This window comes from Podarcis muralis, chromosome 2 (assembly GCF_964188315.1).
Source record: "Podarcis muralis chromosome 2, rPodMur119.hap1.1, whole genome shotgun sequence".
In the NCBI taxonomy this organism is placed as follows: Eukaryota; Metazoa; Chordata; class Lepidosauria; order Squamata; family Lacertidae; genus Podarcis; species Podarcis muralis.
The window spans coordinates 94695743-94713758 of NC_135656.1; the positions used below are offsets into that span (position 1 = coordinate 94695743).

At 43.0% G+C, this 18016-nt stretch overlaps 1 protein-coding gene across 2 annotated transcripts in view; it reads left to right on the forward strand.

Moving 5' to 3' along the window:
• The window catches only part of SHQ1 (SHQ1, H/ACA ribonucleoprotein assembly factor), a 64320-nt gene that overhangs the window by 20244 nt on the left and 26060 nt on the right, over positions 1 to 18016 (forward strand). For both annotated transcript variants that reach the window (XM_028719380.2, XM_028719379.2), the window contains exons 8-11: positions 787 to 941; positions 2319 to 2372; positions 4550 to 4673; positions 12663 to 12783. In XM_028719380.2, the coding sequence (XP_028575213.2) occupies positions 787 to 941; positions 2319 to 2372; positions 4550 to 4673; positions 12663 to 12783 (454 nt within the window). The remainder of the gene's footprint in view (positions 1 to 786; positions 942 to 2318; positions 2373 to 4549; positions 4674 to 12662; positions 12784 to 18016) is intronic.

Below are 18016 nucleotides of genomic sequence, written 5' to 3' on the forward strand. Positions count from 1 at the left end.
TGTCTATTAAAAGTCAGATAGTTGTTTATTTCCTTGACATCTGATGGGAGGGAGGGTGCCACTACCGAGAAGACCCTCTGCTCTGAAGAGTGGGTTTATTTTTTAAAAAAAATTACACACTTTGAATACCTGTGGAAGCGTCTCTACCCCCATCGTTCTGCCCGGACACTGAGGTCCAGCTCTGAGGGCCTTCTGGTGGTTCTCTCACTGCGAGAAGTGAAATTGCAGGGAACCAAACAGAGGGCCTTTTCCACCAGATGTCAAAGAGTTAAACAACTGTATAAATTTAGTAGACATCTGAAGGCAGCCCTGTTTCGGGAAGCTTTTAATGTTTTATTCTTATTTTATGTTTTGCTTTGTATTTTTGTTGGAAGCCACCCAGAGTGACTGGTGCAACCCAGTCAGGTGGGCGGGGTGTAATAAATTTATTATTATTATTATTATTATTATTATTATTATTATTATTATTATTATTTACTGAACAGAAATCAGATTGACATATGTCCCTGTATGCAAGAGAATGGAATAGTTGCAGCTTTTTTGACTGCATGTGGTGCAAGTTGAGAAGGAAACTTCTGTTAATTCTGAATGGATGCGGGCAGGCAGGTGCTGCAGAAGCCAAATGGTTAATTCTGAATTTAACACAGGAGTAATTCTGGGGCTTGGGAAGAAGTTCTCATCAATACTACCCTTGTTAATTCAAAGTATGTGGTTTTTAGTGTGGCTATGGATATGGTGTGTTAAAATAACCTCTGTGTGTGTGGGTTTTTTTGGTTTTTTTTTTAGTTTCCTTTACGGAAGATGAGAAAGAGCAGCTAAGAAAATTCACCAACAGAACTTTCCTGCTTGATAAAAGAACCTGTCATCAAGTATATCTGAGCTTAGTTGATATACTTCTGGCTTATTGCTATGAAGTCTGTGCCACTGAAGGAGAGAAGAATGTGAGTTCCTCCCCTCTACTCCCCTGTATGAAACTTCAGTGAAGTGGATCCGCTAGAATAGCTACAGGGAATTTCTCTGTCATCTGGGAGGCAGGGCTTTTAAAGCGGACTTTCTTCCTGGCGTTGAAAGCGCAGGACCGAAATGCTATATCACTAGGGTGGTTTGCCAGGCAGCTGTTTGAAATTAACAGTCCAAAGTGTGAGGTATTCTCTTCTCTCTCTCTCTCTCTCTCTCTCTCTCTCTCTCTCTCTCTCTCTCGGATGCTGCTACGGCAACTCTGCTGAGCTGTATTTAGCAGTAGAGGAAAGGAGGAGGAAATGATTTTACAGCTAACAGCTGAGGGATCTTCATTGTCCACATGTTGAATTATTTTTTTCTTTTTCTTTTCTGGGGGACAGGTTTTCTTGGATGCTTTCTAGACTCAGGAGCATTATTTTGTTGGACGCAAAGATTATTTGTTGAGAATTACTGTTCTTGAGGCAAGGCACCAAGTCTTCTGTAGCATATCCTAGTCTAGTGGTTCTGTGCTTAAGAACAACATGAGCATTTCCACTGCCTGTTTGGGGAGATCTATTGTGGGCTACCCAGTGGTGTAGCGTGGGGGGTGCAGGGCGGGCTGGCCGCACCAGGCGCAACATCTGGGGGGGGGGGCGCGCTCACACTCACAGCTCTCTGCCCCTACCTGGCTCACTCACTCTCTCTCACTGCAGTGCTGGCTGTGTGAATCCGATCCGAGCCGCCCGGTCGCCGCCCACTGTGGAGGGGGGGGGTGCCAGGCGTGCGGTGCGGAGAGAGAGCGAGGGACTATCGGGTTAGGGGGCGCAAATTACTTGCCTTGCCCCGGGTGCTGACAACCCACGCTACGCCACTGGGGCTACCTAGGAATACGATCTTTGGAGACAGAGAGCTAGAGGTGCAGGTTTGGGTGGGAGGAGGATTGAAGAAGCACCAGGACCTAGAAAATCTGGATGTGTGTAGACAGCTAAGACTTGGAACAGAGACTCAAGCCAGAGAACTGGCTGGTGGAAAATGTTCACAATGCATAGAGGGTAAGGAGAAATAAAGGTCCAGAAATGGACATGCCACACATGTTCAGGGAGATAGTACTAACCTAGGTGCTCTAACTCTTAATTATCTCTCTCTCCCCCCCCCCCCCCAATCATGGTTCTCTAATCTAACACCAAAATATACAGAGGGTGGAGGGGAGAGGAATTGAAGTTGGATAGTATCTGCAAATATATGGAGGAGATCTAAATGTGCTTTAATTGAACCAATATATCTTGCAGTTTTCAGTTTCTTAGTTCCTGTGCAAATGGTTTCTTTTTACAAACACAGTGTTGTGTTCTAATTTGGTTTCCTGAACCCCTCCTTCTCAGGTTGAGTCTCCATGGAACATACGAAAGCTGAGTTCAACTCTGTGCTGGCTGGAGGTAAGATGAATTATAACAAGTTTATTAATAGGGCAATACATGTTAAACAGAGGCATATCTGGAAAAGGTTTAGCACTACCTTTCACCCTATCCCTTCTGAAGTGGATATTTCTTCTTAGGTGGGCTTTTTATTAGTAGTATTTTATTGGTTCTCCCAATGCCATCTCTACTTGTAACTTCATTTGTATTGTTATACTATCTTTTAAATCTTTGGGAATACAACTAGATTGAAAACAGGGATTTCCCTTCTTAAGAGGACCTCCCTAGACCAAAAGTGTTAGATGCCCAGTTATAACAACAATTGCACAGGAGTGAATATCCCCTTTGGGGACAAAGGACTTGAGAGGGCGATTCTGGTTTTAGACCTGTTCATGACACTGAAACTGCCTTGGTTGCCCTGACTGATGGCATTTGCTGGGAGAGAAAGAGGGTGTGTGAGCCTGCTCATTGTCCTTGATCTCTCAGCAGCTTTTGATAGTGTTGACAGTGGTACCCTTCTGGAGTGGCTCTGGAAGTGATAGAACCAGACAATTGTAGAGTTGGGAGGGACCCCAAGGGCTGTTTGGTCCAACCCCCTGCAATGCAGGAATCTCAGCTAAAGCATCCATGAACCTCCAAGGAAGGAGAGTCCACATCCTCCCATAGGTGACCATTCCACCATCGAATAGCTCTTACTGACAGAAAGTTTTTCCTGATGTTTAGTCAAAATCTCCTTTCGGTCCACTGTATTCCATTGGTTCTACTCCTACCTTCAAGGCTGTTTCAAGAAAGTAGTCATCTCACAAACTTCCACCTTGTCTTCTGTGCTATTTACCATCTTCACTGAAACTGCTGGGAGCTGTCACCAGGAGATTTGGAGTGGGGTGTCCTCAGTATGCGAATGATACCCAGCTCCATCTATTCATGCCGTCCGAATTATGGAAGGCAATTCAGGTGCTAGACTGCTTGGGCTGGATGTGGGCCAATAAATTGAAGTGGAATCCTGTTACGTCTTCCAAGTTCTTGGATTCAAGAGTTTGGGAGATGGCCTGTCCTGGAAGGATTAGCCTCAACTTGAGATAGCTAGCTACAAAACAGTTAAGAAGATTTCTCTTCTTAGGCAGTTTGCCCAGATTTTAATTTTACTCTTAGTGGAGAATGGCAAACATATTTGCTCTTTCAAAAGGACTCTTAAGGTGTATTGCTTGTTGAAGCTGCTCCATTCTCGAATGTGTTGTTCCTTTTTAATTTGAAAAGGGTTTTAAGGGATAGCTGTGTTCTCTTTGAACGTAACTGCAGCATGGGAGGAAGGAAGAGAATACCTGTATAAGTTCACCCTATGAGTATCGTGCAAATATGAATTAATCAGAGTCTCTCATAGGAGTGGGCCCATTTATGAATAAATCCCAATTGTAAAACTTAATGGATGGAAGGTATTTCTTTTCCTTTTAGGCTGCGGGGATATATTAATTCCCCGGTTAGATGACAAGAAGCCTGATATTTTAGATTTCAGGCGTATTAGTTAACATAAAATCAATAGAGGTCCTTGTGCTGAGAGCATCAGTCAAGTAAAGCGAAAGTAAGACTTGGCTCAATAAGAGCTTCCGATAATTGCTCTGCCATCGTGGCCAGAACAGAAGGGGCAGATGATTTGCTGCGTTTTACAGGACATTGGCAAATATATTCCTCCTTGACGTTTTTAGAATGTTAACTTAATAGCCGTGCTTATTTCGGTTAATCAGGGTATATGCCCTGTGGCCTGCTGAACTGTGGGGATGGTGGTATGGGGACTGTAGATGAGGCTTAGGGGCTTTCCAATATGAAACCGAATGGGAATTTCACTGGCAAGACAACACTGCCTGTAATTTCATAGGAAAGTAAGAACCTGCTGTTTCCTTTTGTCTTACAACTACTGTTGAAGTACAGTGGTACAGTACCTCGGGTTAAGAACTTAAATCGTTCTGGAGGTCTGTTCTTAACCTGAAACTGTTCTTAACCTGAGGTAACACTTTAGCTAATGGGGCCTGCCGCGCCACCGCACGATTTATGTTCTCATCCTGAAGCAAAGTTCTTAACCCAAGGTACTATTTATGGGTTAGGAGAGTATATAACCTGAAGCGTCTGTAACCCGAGGTATCACTGTAAACATGTTTTCTCCGCTAGTAATTGTGGCCTTTAAAAATGTTTGTTCCACGCAGAGTTTTACTAGCATTTCGGGAGTTCTGGTGTCCTTTGGGAGAAGAGTTATGTGTTATCCACTCTACCGACACTTCAGCTTAGTGACTCGGGCCTTAAATGACACCATTACGATATTACAACTTGGTAAGATATTTAAGTTTTATCTTTACAGTTTGGCTATGGCAAATTAGTTGGGTATTTGTGTGTGGTGAACACATTTGTTCACAAAGGCATAGTTTTAGATAACTTTACAAGGAACCTGGGTTTATTCATGGGGCATCTTTTTAGGATTTAATGTATCATTTTATTTCTGTTTATAAACATTCTTAAGGCTGCAACATTTGCCTAGGAGTAAGTCTTATTTTTGAGTCGACATGAGTATGATTGCAGCGCAAATCTATTTTATACTGAATTGTCATAGTCTAATCAATTTTTTTATGGGGACGTGGGTGGCGCTGTGGTCTAAACCACTGAGCCTAGGGCTTGCCGATCGGCAGGTCGGCGGTTCGAATCCCCGCGATGAGCTGAGCTCCCGTTGCTTGGTCCCTGCTCCTGCCAACCTAGCGTTTCGAAAGCACGTCAAAGTGCAAGTAGATAAATAGGTACCGCTCCGGAGGGAAGGTAAATGGTGTCTCCGTGCACTGCTCTGGTTTTGCCAGAAGTGGCTTAGTCATGCTGGCCACATGACCCGGAAAAACTATTGGCGGACAAAAGTCGGCTCCCTTGGCCAGTAAAGCGAGATGAGCACCGCAACCCCAGAGTCGTTCACGACTGGACTTAACTGTCAGGGGTCCTTTACCTTTAATCGATTTTAAAAGTCAGGTTTAATTCAGTTAGCTGTTACTGTTTTATTTTCAGAAGTTATTTATGAAAATATTTCTAAGCTGCAATTTCATTTAAAAAATCAAAGCACTTTACAACAATTATAATTAAAATGCAACAGTTAAAACAGATCACCATAGTACATGCCATGGTACATGACTTGCTTGTTTAAAAAACAAGAACAAAAGCAAGGCAACCAACCAACCAACTGTTGTCTACGGTGCAGTAGGATTTGTCCCTGTGTTGAGCCTCATGAGATCCTTTGTCTACAGATAATCCTGAATATACATTGAATGGAAATGTCTCGGACCATTTGGCTCGTAGCAAATCCTGACAGTGGGTAATAATCCATTAGGTTTTACTCAGAGTAGACCTATTGAAATTAATAAAGATGACTGTGTCAACTCCATTAATTTCAGTAGGTCTCTTCTGAGTAATGCTTATTTGAGTGACACCCAATGTGTTGTTGAAACCCACCTGTAACAATGAGCAAAGCCTTCTGTTGAATGAACTAGGTGGAACCAAAATATCACTGTACCCCTTTGAGTCTCCCAGTCTCTCTACTCTTCATAATGTTCAGCTGTGGGTTGTGGGGTTTTTTGTGTTTTTTTAAGCATTGTAAAAAGTCAAAAAGGAACTGATTTAATTCTTTCCATACTGGCAAATGCTTTCCTTTGATTGTGTAAAGTTACCCAGGAAACCATTGTTAAGATGAAATGTGATTGGCTCAGTTGAATGATTGTTGGAGTTGTGGTTGGAATTTAAATAACTTGGGCTTGAGTGTATAGTTGACAAAAATGAGTTCTTAACCACTTCCACTTGTATTATTTCATTGGAGAAAGGAAGAGTGTGTAGCATGATCGATAATGATTTTCCAGATGCTTTGAGAGAACTTAATGACACGTTATTTGACTAAATAAGTTGGAAGAATAGTCCTAATAATGGTGTGTAAAGATAATTACTACAAATGTAGTATTATGAATGGAAGTGAGTAATAATTGGCATTAAAATGTCAATACTCGTGCACTGAAAGCCTGTCGTATCTATAAGTAATGGGTGTAATCCTGCCCACATTTATCTACAATTAGAGGAATAAACCACTGACATTTGCAATATGCCCTAGAGTGGACAAAAATACTTAAATGAAACCTGTTTTTTAAAAGAAATTGAGATCCTAAAAAAGATTACAGAAAAAGAACCTTTCATTTTTAACACAGACAGAAAACAATTCATCACAGTCCCAAATGCTGATTTTAAAAGCTTGCAATAAGGAGGTCTTCAAAGCTTGTTTTAAAGACAGCATTGTAGGGGCCACGCATACCTTCCTAGGGAGGGTGTTCCAGAAACATGGGACCACCATTCTGCAGCTATGTGGGCTAGAACTTCTTTTTTGAATGGGAACCTAGCATTCTTAAGAGTACAAGAAGGCCTCTCTTGCTACTGAAGGTTAGGACTGTAGTGGTGGTCTGGGGTGAGAAGTGCAAGCAAGATGGGATAAATATTTTGCATTAGTCATGTTATAGAAGCCACACTTCAGTATTCTTCGATGAAAAGGTTCTAGTGGTGTCTGTTGTCTGTCTGTGCTTTGGCTTAGGATGGGCGTTTGAATTGACTAACCTATGAGAAGCATTCTTGAATGGTATTGAGGGTGGATGACCCTGTAATCTTCAGGCCAAGTAGCAAACCTGATTAGCAAAAGCAGTGGCTATATGGGAGGCAGTATGCCTTTCACAGCAGCTCTTGTGCCAGGCCTTTAAATTACTATTTAAACTTGGAATTTTAAAAGTTTCACTGTTGCTAGGGAAACACTACAAAAGAATCCAGGTCCCTGAGCATGTGCTTGCCTTTTTGTGTGTGTGTGTGTGCAGACTTTTGTCTTGGGAACAAAATAAGTTAGTGCATTACGGCTCGGTGTCCTTTGATCAGCAGGACATTGACATGTTAACACTTTTACTTCCTCTCATGTCGTCTTAGATCTAATTTTAAAAGGCAGCATGTACAAGCTCGGTTGAATTTGATAAGCATTTGATTAGCGAGTTAGTAGGACATGAAATATTAAAATGGCTTTTGACATAATTAGTAAACTAGAAGAGAGCGATGGTGTAAAAATAGATTAATTAAGTAGCTCAGATGCATTTTGTGAATTTTGCAGATGTTCTTCTGCAACCTGTATAGCTAAAACATGCTTTCAGCAACGGTAGGAAGAACGTATTTAGTTTGTTTCCACGTGTAAGGATTGTGTTTGATCTAGATAGATAGCAGTGGCAGCTAGACTGGTGACTGGGAGCAGCCGCCAAGACCACATAACACTGGTCCTGAAAGACCTACATTGGCTCCCAGTACGTTTCTGAGCACAATTCAAAGTGTTGGTGCTGTCCTAACATGCCCTAAATGGCCTCGGCCCAATATACCTGAAGGAGCATCTCCACCCCCATCGTTCAGCCCAGACACTGAGGTCCAGCTCTGAGGGCCTTCTGGCGGTTCCCTCCCTGCGAGAAGGGAGGTTACAGGGTAACCAAGCAGAGGGCCTTCTCAGTGGTGGCGCCCACCCTATGGAACACCTTCCCATCAGATGTCAAGGAAATAAACAACTACTGTACCTGACTTTTAGAAGACATCTGAAGGCAGCCCTGTTTAGGGAAGTTTTTAATGTCTGATGTTTTAATGTATTTTTAATATTTTGTTGGACGCTGCCCAGAGTGGCTGGGGAAACCCAGCCAGATGGGCAGGGTTTAAATAAATTACTACTACTACTACTACTACTACTTTTGATAAAAGTAGGTGATGTATGTGTTCTGGCTCACTTTCCCATTCTCCCTAGGTTCTTTGTATATCTATGCACTAGACCCAAATCCATCTTCTACGAAGCAAATACCATTTATTTTAAAGGAGCTTGCTGTCTTGAAATACTGATTGGCTTAGGATGCCAGGCCTGGTTCGTGAGCTTTCGTAACAGGAAATGAAATCTTAGGTGTGTTTGATTCTATTGTTCAGGCAACAAAATATTAAAATGTGTTTTGAGTTCTAACAGTTTACTAAAAGGGACATACCAGCAGCATTTAATCTTGGCTGAATATTTGGTTCAAACTCCGGTTGGTTCAAACGTATCCAACCTGAAAACATACCTCACTTGTTGCATGACTTTGTGTAGCCTGGCAATTCACCTCAAGCATTTGGTATCTTACTTCTTAAGATGTGTTGATACCAAGCTGGTGGTTTTGTCCTGATATCTTTTTAGAATACAGTGGTACCTCGGGTTAAGTACTTAATTCGTTCCGGAGGTCCGTTCTTAACCTGAAACTGTTCTTAACCTGAAGCACCACTTTAGTTAATGGGGCCTCCTGCTGCCACCGCGCCGCCAGAGCACAATTTCTGTTCTCATCCTGAAGCAAAGTTCTTAACCCGAGGTACTATTTCTGGCTTAGCGGAGTCTGTAACCTGAAGCGTATGTAACCCGAGGTACCACTGTACATCCTGTCTTGGCATAACCAACAAGGTCCCAGCAGCACAGCCAGTGGGCGGGAATTGTAGGAGTTGTAGCCTAACAACGTTTGGAACGTTCATGTTGGTTGCCAACCTTCTTAATCGCAAAGTCACTCTCTCTGAATCCTTCTTTAGCTAGAGCAACATCTGCGCACAAGGGGAGTGGATCACCAGGCTTGGATGAACCTCAGTGTTTGCAAAAGTACAAAAATATTTAGAGAGAAAAACATCCAGGGCGAAGGCACACCAAAAGAGGACTGAGTATTCTCAGTAGGAGAGAGGCCTTTGAGGCAGGGGGACGGACTGTCTCTGAACCACAGTGCTGATTTGGAACTGGGAGAGATACGTTTGCATTTTTGTTAGAGACGTGTGGTAGGTTCTGGCTGCATTTTAAAAACAGCCTGTTTAACTTGCAGTGTGGTCCAGTGTCTTTCGCCCAAACCTAGCTAAAGTTTGCTGTAATGGTCCACTGCATTGCTTTCAATGGGGTTTAATCCCGATGATCTGTATCTTTACTGGGCTAGAAGCTGTTTGGACTAGCTTCAGCATCCCTGCAAAGGCACATGAGGCAATAACTCTGCTTAAGCCGAGCAGTTCTGGGTCTGGTCAGTGCCTGGATGGGAGGCAGTCTGGGAACCTGTTCTACAGCCTTCAGAAAAGCAGGGTGTTTCTACAAGTAAACAAATAAATCTCCCTGTTGAAAAGGATCTTGCACAAAAGACTAGGGGTTGTGTTCAGCTAACTTCTGCTTGTAGGAGACGCTTTGGAATTGATGGCCCATAATGTTAATTATGGCCAATAATTTCAGCTGAGTAAATGAGGGTTGAATGCAGCCCTAGAGCACAAAGTCGTGATCGGCCATGTTTTTAGTATATCGGTATCTGAATAGTCTTGTTCCTCCAGATTCTGCTAATGGCTGCTTTAGATGCCTCTTTGGCAATGTATCTGAAAAACCATAACTTCAAGCAGTGTGTCTAATTAGGAATAATGCCTGTGATTCAAACAATTACTTTTTCTCATGTATGTAGGCCAAATTTTGATTTCCACAACTTTCCAGCAGTAAGCTTTAGGGTGTAGAAGAGGGCAGGCATATGATAGCTCTAACCCAATGGAGAGCAAAGTTTTCTCGTTAGTTCTTAGGCCCATAATTGACTTGCAGCTTTGTGCATGTGTTCTCTCACTAGCTTGTTTCTTCCCCGCGCTGCAGGGAGCAGGGAGCCCTGGACTTTGTTTTATAGCACATTCCTTCTCTGCAAACCTTTTACCTATTCTGTTCCGTCTCAATCTCTCCCAGCTGGAGATATTCCAAGTCGTGGGATCTTCGACAGCAGAGGGAGTTTTGAGTCGAATACAACCCAGGAGCATTTGATTTCTCACATCGCCCATTACTTATCCCTTTCAGACTCTGATGTGGAGTTACAAGGGAGAACAAGGCTCAAAGTCTTTGAAAGCTGCCACCCTACCCCTCTTTCTTTCATTCAGGTGCTTATGCTGACAAATCGTAGGTTTGTATTCTCCCCACCGGCCCATGAGCATTTCATGATATATTTGAACTTTTAGCATTGCTTTTTGCAGAAGAAAAATCCTCTGGAGAACAGGAAGTGATGGTGGAGAAGTGGGTTGAAGCTGTTCAGTGCAGAGGTCTCGTGCTTCAGAAATCAATTTAACGTTGCTGTATAACTGGGCTCTCATTCACTTTAAAAGCTTGCTTCATTTTTCTGCCCACAGCAGTCTTGAGATGGTGTGTTACCTGGAATAGCAGCAGTCCGCCAAATTGCAGGAACTGGTCTTGTTACCTTATGAGAAACTGAGCATTTCATTAATATTTAGGCACCTGCGCTGACATGCAAGAAACCCATTGAAACAAGATGTAGCCTTTACTCTCAATGTGTAATGGAAAAACCAAGTTTCTATTCTCCTGCCCCTTTAAGGCAGGACTGGGGAGCTTTTTTCAGACTGACGGCCACATTGTCATCTGGGCAACTTTCTGGGGGACCATCTGCCAATAGTACCAATAGTGGATGTGGCCAGAGGCAAATTTTTCCTTTGTACAGTGGGCGAGTATTGGCACACACTTGCATACGTACATGTATGCCAAGAATTCAAGGGCATATTCCAGCCAGGCAAAAAATACTCAAGGAGGGCAAGAAGTAAGCCTCCTGTGGGAGAACAAATGGAGATGAGGAGGGGGTGTGACAAGTGAAGAGTCTTAAGTGCCAGACAGAGAGGTCTGGGGGGGGGCTGAATTTGCCCCCCTGCCTGGGGGCAGAGGCCTCTCACCCTGCAAGGAATTCCTTCTCTGCTTAACAGTCTCTCCTCCTCACTAAGAAGAGAAGAGACACATCAGATTTACACATCTCATCAAATTACACTTTTGACGAAGCCAGCTCTTTGCAGTCAGCTTACCTGCAGCCTCTCACACACTCTTTCCACCCTTTCCATTGGATCCTGTGAACTGCCCCAAGTGATGAAGGGCACTACATAAATCACATAAATAGTAATAGTAATGTTATTAATAATAATGCTGCTGACCCCTCTTTCTTACACTCCCACTCCTACAAGAACCCAACTTTAAAAGGGGAGATTGTGACATAGTTGTGTAACTACTGGGATTGATTCTTATAAGGTTGATTGATTATTCAGGTAATTCAGAAGCTCCAGAAGGCATGTAGTGCCTGCCTCCTTTTTGGAACTGGGAACGTGCTCAGTCGTTTTGCAGCAATTCTACTGGTTATGCCGGCAGACAACATTCAGCCTGCTAGTTTCTGCTTTTGCAAAGCCCTTTTTTTGAATGGCACCCACGTTTTAAAAGCTGCCTCTTCCTGTCTGAGGCCCCATCACAGCACAGTTGGTCAGAGAGGTAACCCAGAACTAAATCCTCAGTTACATCCAGGGTCTGCTGCAAGTTGCAGGTAATTCTTGAAGCAATTGGGAACAGGTACACACCAGAGAGACGCTGCCTTGACGGGAGAATCTTTTACCATGTAACTTTGAGGAAGGCTTGTTGTTGTTTAGTCGTTTAGTCATGTCCGACTCTTCATGACCCCATGGACCAGAGCACGCCAGGCACTTCTGTCTTCCACTGCCTCCCGCAGTTTGGTCAAACTCATGCTGGTAGCTTCGAGAAACACTGTCCAACCATCTCGTCCTCTGTCGTCCCCTTCTCCTTGTGCCCTCCATCTTTCCCAACATCAGGGTCTTTTCCAGGGAGTCTTCTCTTCTCATGAGGTGACCAAAGTATTGGAGCCTCAGCTTCACGATCTGTCCTTCCAGTGAGCACTCAGGGCTGATTTCCTTAAGAATGGAGAGGTTTGATCTTCTTGCAGTCCAGGGGACTCTCAAGAGTCTCCTCCAGTACCATTGAGGAAGGCTATCTTCAACCAAACCACATAGTACATTTAATTGTTTTACACCCCGCAAGGACTATTAATACTGGATGAAGATTTACCTTTGAGTACCATTTGAGGTTTTGCCTCTTATTTTGCTTCCTTCAGTTCCTAAACAAGCCACCTTCAAACCAGAGGTTGTTTTAAACCGCTATTTCAACTGTTTTTGCATTATGTGTGAACCAGTCTGCTAAAGTTTTGCTCTTCTTCCTTAATTCTGACATGTAAACAGGGGTTTTACTATGCTGGCAATCTGCAATCTTCTCAGGTTTTCATGAACCACTGATTTATCCTAAAGGGATAATTTGCTGCAACTAATAGCATGTTACTGATAAGGTGTTCAGTCAACTTCCATCCAAATTTTCAAGTAGGAGAGTTTTATAAGGACTGGCTGGTGGGGATAAAAAATGTAAATGTGTTCATATGGTTTCCTCTCTTACAGGCAAAAGTGCAGTTCTGAAGTGTCTGTTAGATATTCACAAGATTTTTCGAGAAAATGATCCTGCATATATTCTTAATGACCTTTATATCACAGATTACTGCGTTTGGATTCAAAAAGCCAAGTAAGTTTTATGTCTTGTCATTCTCTTGATGAAAGCATTTTTGGTATGATTGATCCGGTATTCAAATTCCTTATTGCAAATGGCATTGTTTTCTTGGAAGGCAAAAGCAGAAACTTTTAATTGAATTCTACATTGAGGATAAGATTTGCTTTCTTCAGAAAAGTTGCATACACACACACATACAACACACACAAAAGTAGGCTGCGAGTGTTAAAAAAATTCCTGTGTTGTGACAATTTTGAGAACCAGGAAAATGGCTTAACTACGTTAAAGTAAAATTGCTAAGCAGCGTTTTGCAGAGTGCAATACAAACTCATTCAGCTGAGGAGATATATTGTAGGCTTTTCATATTGTGTACCAAAGAACTCCCAAATTCTGACAAAAAAAAAGATTATGCAGTGTCTTTATTTTGCATAAAGACACCTAATCTGTAGGCATTTATTCTGAATCAAAAATTTTGATTGCTTGCAAATCTGGAAGCAAAAGAGTATTGTGGCCGAAAGGAAAGGCATGGCTAAATATGGATAAGCGTATTTGTGCTGAGGGTAAGTAAAAGTGTTTGAAAAAATGATGGAAGGGATATGCTTGAACTATGGGGTCTTTTGCAAGTCTTGTCTCCATGGTTTCAAATATAATTGCCACCACTGGGCTTTGAATCTTTTTCTCACTGAGAATCATGAATTGTTGTTGTTGTTGTTATTATTATTAAAATGTGTATACCACCCTTCATCCGAAGATCACAGGGCTGTTCACAACATAAAAATACAAAATGAGAATGCAAAATATATAATCTTCTACATCCAATCTCTCTTACTGAGTAGTGTTCTCACTTTCTAGTTTACTGTCTAAATAGCTGCAATCAACAAACTAATAATAAGTTGGTTGTCCTTCCTCCTGATTTCATCTAAATCACACTAAGGCAAACTTCAGATTATATAAAGTTTAATTCAAGTTATAAAATGTAGAACCATATCTTAGAAAGTTTGTGCCTTAGAGCAGTGGTTCCCAACTGGGATAGAGATATCAACTTTTCCAAAAGTAAAGGGTCCATGGCTTGGCTTTCGAAAAACAGGGGGCCTGCAGTACTTAGCTTATTGGGAACCACTGCCTTAGAGCATGCCCACCAAAGGTGTAATAAACCAGCTTTAACTACTGTATTTTTCGCTCTATAGGACGCACCGGGCAACAGGACGCACCTTGTTTTAGAGGGGGGAAAACAAGAAAAAAAATTCTCCCCCTCTCTGCCCAGCGCCCCTTCAGTGAAGCGGCAGGAGGCGCGCAGAGAGGGGGAGAATTTTCCCACTCTTGTTTTCCCCCTCTAAAACAAGGTGTCGTTTAAGGTGCGTTCAGTCGCCTTCAGGTGGCTACCTTGGAAGCCTGGAGAGCGAGAGGGGTCGGTGGGCACCGACCCCTCTCGCTCTCCAGGCTTCAGGTTCTTTTCGACCTGCTCTTTGGGGCTGGCAGGGGGAAGCCCACCACCAGCCCCAAAGAGCAGGTCGGGAAGCGGGGAAAGGCGCGCAGCGGAGAGGCTCCTGCCATAGTCGCGCGTCACCTCTCCAGCTGGGAGAGGGTCGCGGGGGGCTGCTTTAGCCGCGCGTGCGCTCTCCCGGCTGGAGAGGTGGTGTGCGGCTAAAGAGGCTCCTGCCGTAGTCGCCGCTCACCTCTCCAGCTGGGAGAGGGTCGTGGGGGGCTGCTTTAGCCCCCCGTGCGCGCTCCAGGCTGGAGAGGTGACATGCGGCTATAGAGGCTCCTGCCATAGCCACGTGTCACCTCTCCAGCCGGGAGAGGGTCGCGGGACTATGGCTTCTTCGCTCCATAGGACGCACACACATTTCCCCTTCATTTTTGAAGGGGGAAAAGTGCGTCCTATAGAGCGAAAAATATGGTAAATTGCATTCCAAATGTAAGCATTTAGAGGAAATAGTCTCTGAAGAGTTGAGTACTATTGATGGATTAGTTGCAGCTGAGTGTCCCAAGTTTTGGTGTAAAGAGAACTTATACTTCAAGTTTTCTAATTTGAGATGTTTTCTGATAATAGAAATAGTCATCTGGTCTACTGACTGACTTCTATACCTGCTAACCAGCAGAAATGGTGGTATTAGATGGTGCTTTTTGCCACCACTTCAAGACTTGTCAGAAGTCCCTGAGCATTTGGAATGACTCTGTGTGGCAAAATTGGAGGTGTGGAGATAAGAGTAATTGCCTGTGTAGAGAAACTTTGTTTTAATGTTATGGTGGTGGTAAAACTGCTTAGAGGTTTTATTTACAATTAAGCAATATATAAATTTTGTTAAATAATTTATATTAAAATACTGCTTGGCATACATATTTAACTGCATGAAGAAGAAAACCCTTGTCTTTTGCTCCAGGCTAGAGCCAAATAATATATACATAGTACATAGCATATGAATTCTGTTGGCAGCCTGCCATTTGGCAGTCAAACTGTCACAGTTGCCCACTGTTTATAAGGTTACAGCGATGTGCAGGCAAGGATTCAACTTTTATGTATGGGGCAGTAGCATCTAAGTAGTCAGTTTTGTTGTTTAGTCGTGTCCGATTCTTCATGACCCCATGGACCAGAGCACGCCAGGCACTCCTGTCTTCCACTACCTCCTGCAGTTTGGTCAAACTCATGTTGGTAGCTTTGAGAACACTGTCCAACCATCTCATCCTCTGTCATTCCCTTCTCCTTGTGCCCTCAATCTTTCCCAACAATCTTTTCCAGGGAGTCTTCTCTTCTCATGAGGTGGCCAAAGTATTGGAGCCTCAGCTTCAGGATCTGTCTTTCCAGTGAGCACTCAGGGCTGATTTCCTTAAGAATGGATAGGTTTAATCTTCTTGCAGTCCATGGGACTCTCAAGAGTCTCCTCCAGCACCAGAATTCAAAAGCATCAATTCTTCGGCGATCAGCCTTCTTTATGGTCCAGCTCTCACTTCCATAGTGGACATTCCATTCAAATCTATTGGCCCATAATTATAGGTTTTGAATCTAGCAGAAACATGTTGATTGGTTGGAGGTCCTGGCCGAAGGGTATATAAAGCTAAGCTCAGTGCTGTTTCAGAGCCAGTTGGGCAGTCTGATGGAACGTTAAGGAAGCCTGGAGTGAGAACCTGAAGCAGCAGCATACCTGAAGAGTATGGGATCAGCCTAGAGGCTGAAATCATGGAAGACAGAAGTGAAGAAGCTCTGCAAGAGAGGAGTTGGAAGGCTTCCAGCAACAGCTTTGGGGTATAACTGAGGACAGTGTGGCTGTAGCTGTCAGTTGACCGCAGGAAGCAGCGAGTTCCTGATTGTGTAAGGCTGTGAACCCTGTCCAGAAGGAAGACGTCAAGTAAAGCCTGTTGAACAAGCCTGTGAGTTTACTGAGGTGGACTTACGAAGGGCAGCTGGTTATGGTTATCTGTGTGGCTGCAGAAACTAAAACAAGCATCCAGACATCTTAAATCAACACCATTAAGCAACAATAACATCAACTACTGAACCAAGTCTAATAACCTAGCTGTAAGGAAACATATATTATAAGTAAGATTTATTAATTATCTTACCTTCAGCTTTTAACTACAAATCTCTGGTCTGTTTGTTCCATGCTACGATACGTTTGAAGGATAAAAGGTGAATGAAAGTATTGAAATACATGGTATTAGTGGAACTAAAAAGGAGATTAAGAGGGCAGGTAATTTATCATGGTGACACAATTGGTGGAATGAGAAAATGCCAGGACTACAGTTTCTGGCTAAGTGGAGAGGGTGGTGGGATAGTAAATAGTAGTGGGGTGTTTTTTTAATAATTAAAAAACCCAGTTGGATCCAGTAAATTTTTGTCCCCTGTGTGCTAAGTTGTATCCCTGTAGCAGTACTAATTCATATCCTTTCCAGTTACGTCGGGTATTGCTTGCTGTGGTAAAACATGAGCAAAGGTTACCGTATTTACGCCAATCTAATGCTCCATTGAATCTAACGCGCACCTCAGTTTTCAAAACCAAAAAAGTATTTCCTGGCAAATGTAAATGCGCCATCAAATCTACTAATGTGTACCCTAATTTTCACGACGTGATTTGGCCCCCCAAAAAGTGTGCATTACTTTTGAGTCAATATGGTAATATCCCCCCTGGAAAACATCCTTAAGTCTGAGACACGGCATGTGGCTAATCTCTTCTCTTCTCTTCTCTTCTCTTCTCTTCTCTTCTCTTCTCTTCTCTTCTCTTCTCTTCTCGGCTCCTCCCTTCAACTTATTTCAAGAAAGCATTTGGCAGTATCAGACTCAGCATATGCTGCACCATAAAGCAAATACTGCATGCCCAGTAATTTTCTAATAGCTATTGCTTTAATTATTCCCTTATATGCATTCCACATAAACCATTCTATTTGTATGCAGTGCAGCAATTAGGGGTGGGTGAGCCATATTGCACAAATCTGCAAAACACGAAAGGGGGAAGCTGTTAATAGGCTCTCCCAGGTTGCAGCGGATACGTAGAGAGCAGCGGAGGCAGCTCATACAGGCATCTCGGCAGGTGTCGTCAACATTTTATGTTGAAAAGCCAGATGCGGCCAGATGGAAAATTGCATCTTTAACCCCTGAGGTCATGCAGCGTGTCACCACTTTGCTTGATCCTCCTGCTAAGCGAGCTTATAACATCCCCTGCTGTCAACCTTGTTACTGCTTTAGTTTTCACAATAGAATTAAAATTAATTTGTCAGGGGTTTTCCCCTCCCTTTTTCTTTTTGGTCAAGTATTTAGGAAGTGGCACTAAATGCTGCTTTGGGAATGCTGGACATCTGTCATAGATAAAGAAAATCCAGCCCTTCCGTTAAGTGCTTGGTTTTTATTCCCCCTCTCCCTTCTCATTACTTACATAAATTTGTTGGGCCTCTGGAATCCCTCTTGAGTTATGAAAATCTTTGAAAGGCGGCAGGTATGCTATATAATAGACGAGCTGCAAAAAAATCAAGGTGGGGGTGCAGAGGCTGGCTTTTCATTTGCTTTGGATCAAGAAGACCACCAAAGTTGGTGCAGTGAAAGCCTTCCAGTTTCTTTCCCTCTGGAGTGATTTAAGATGACCTGGTCCCTCGCTGAAGACTAAGGTCCCTCCTTAGTCTAGATCTCATGCTCCAGGACAGAAACATATCTCTCTTTTCCTGATCAGTGAGAAGAGTGCACTGACTTAAACCTTCAAAGTGGCTTTCTCTCTCTTTATGGTAATAATGAAATTCTAATACGGCATGGAACTAGTCT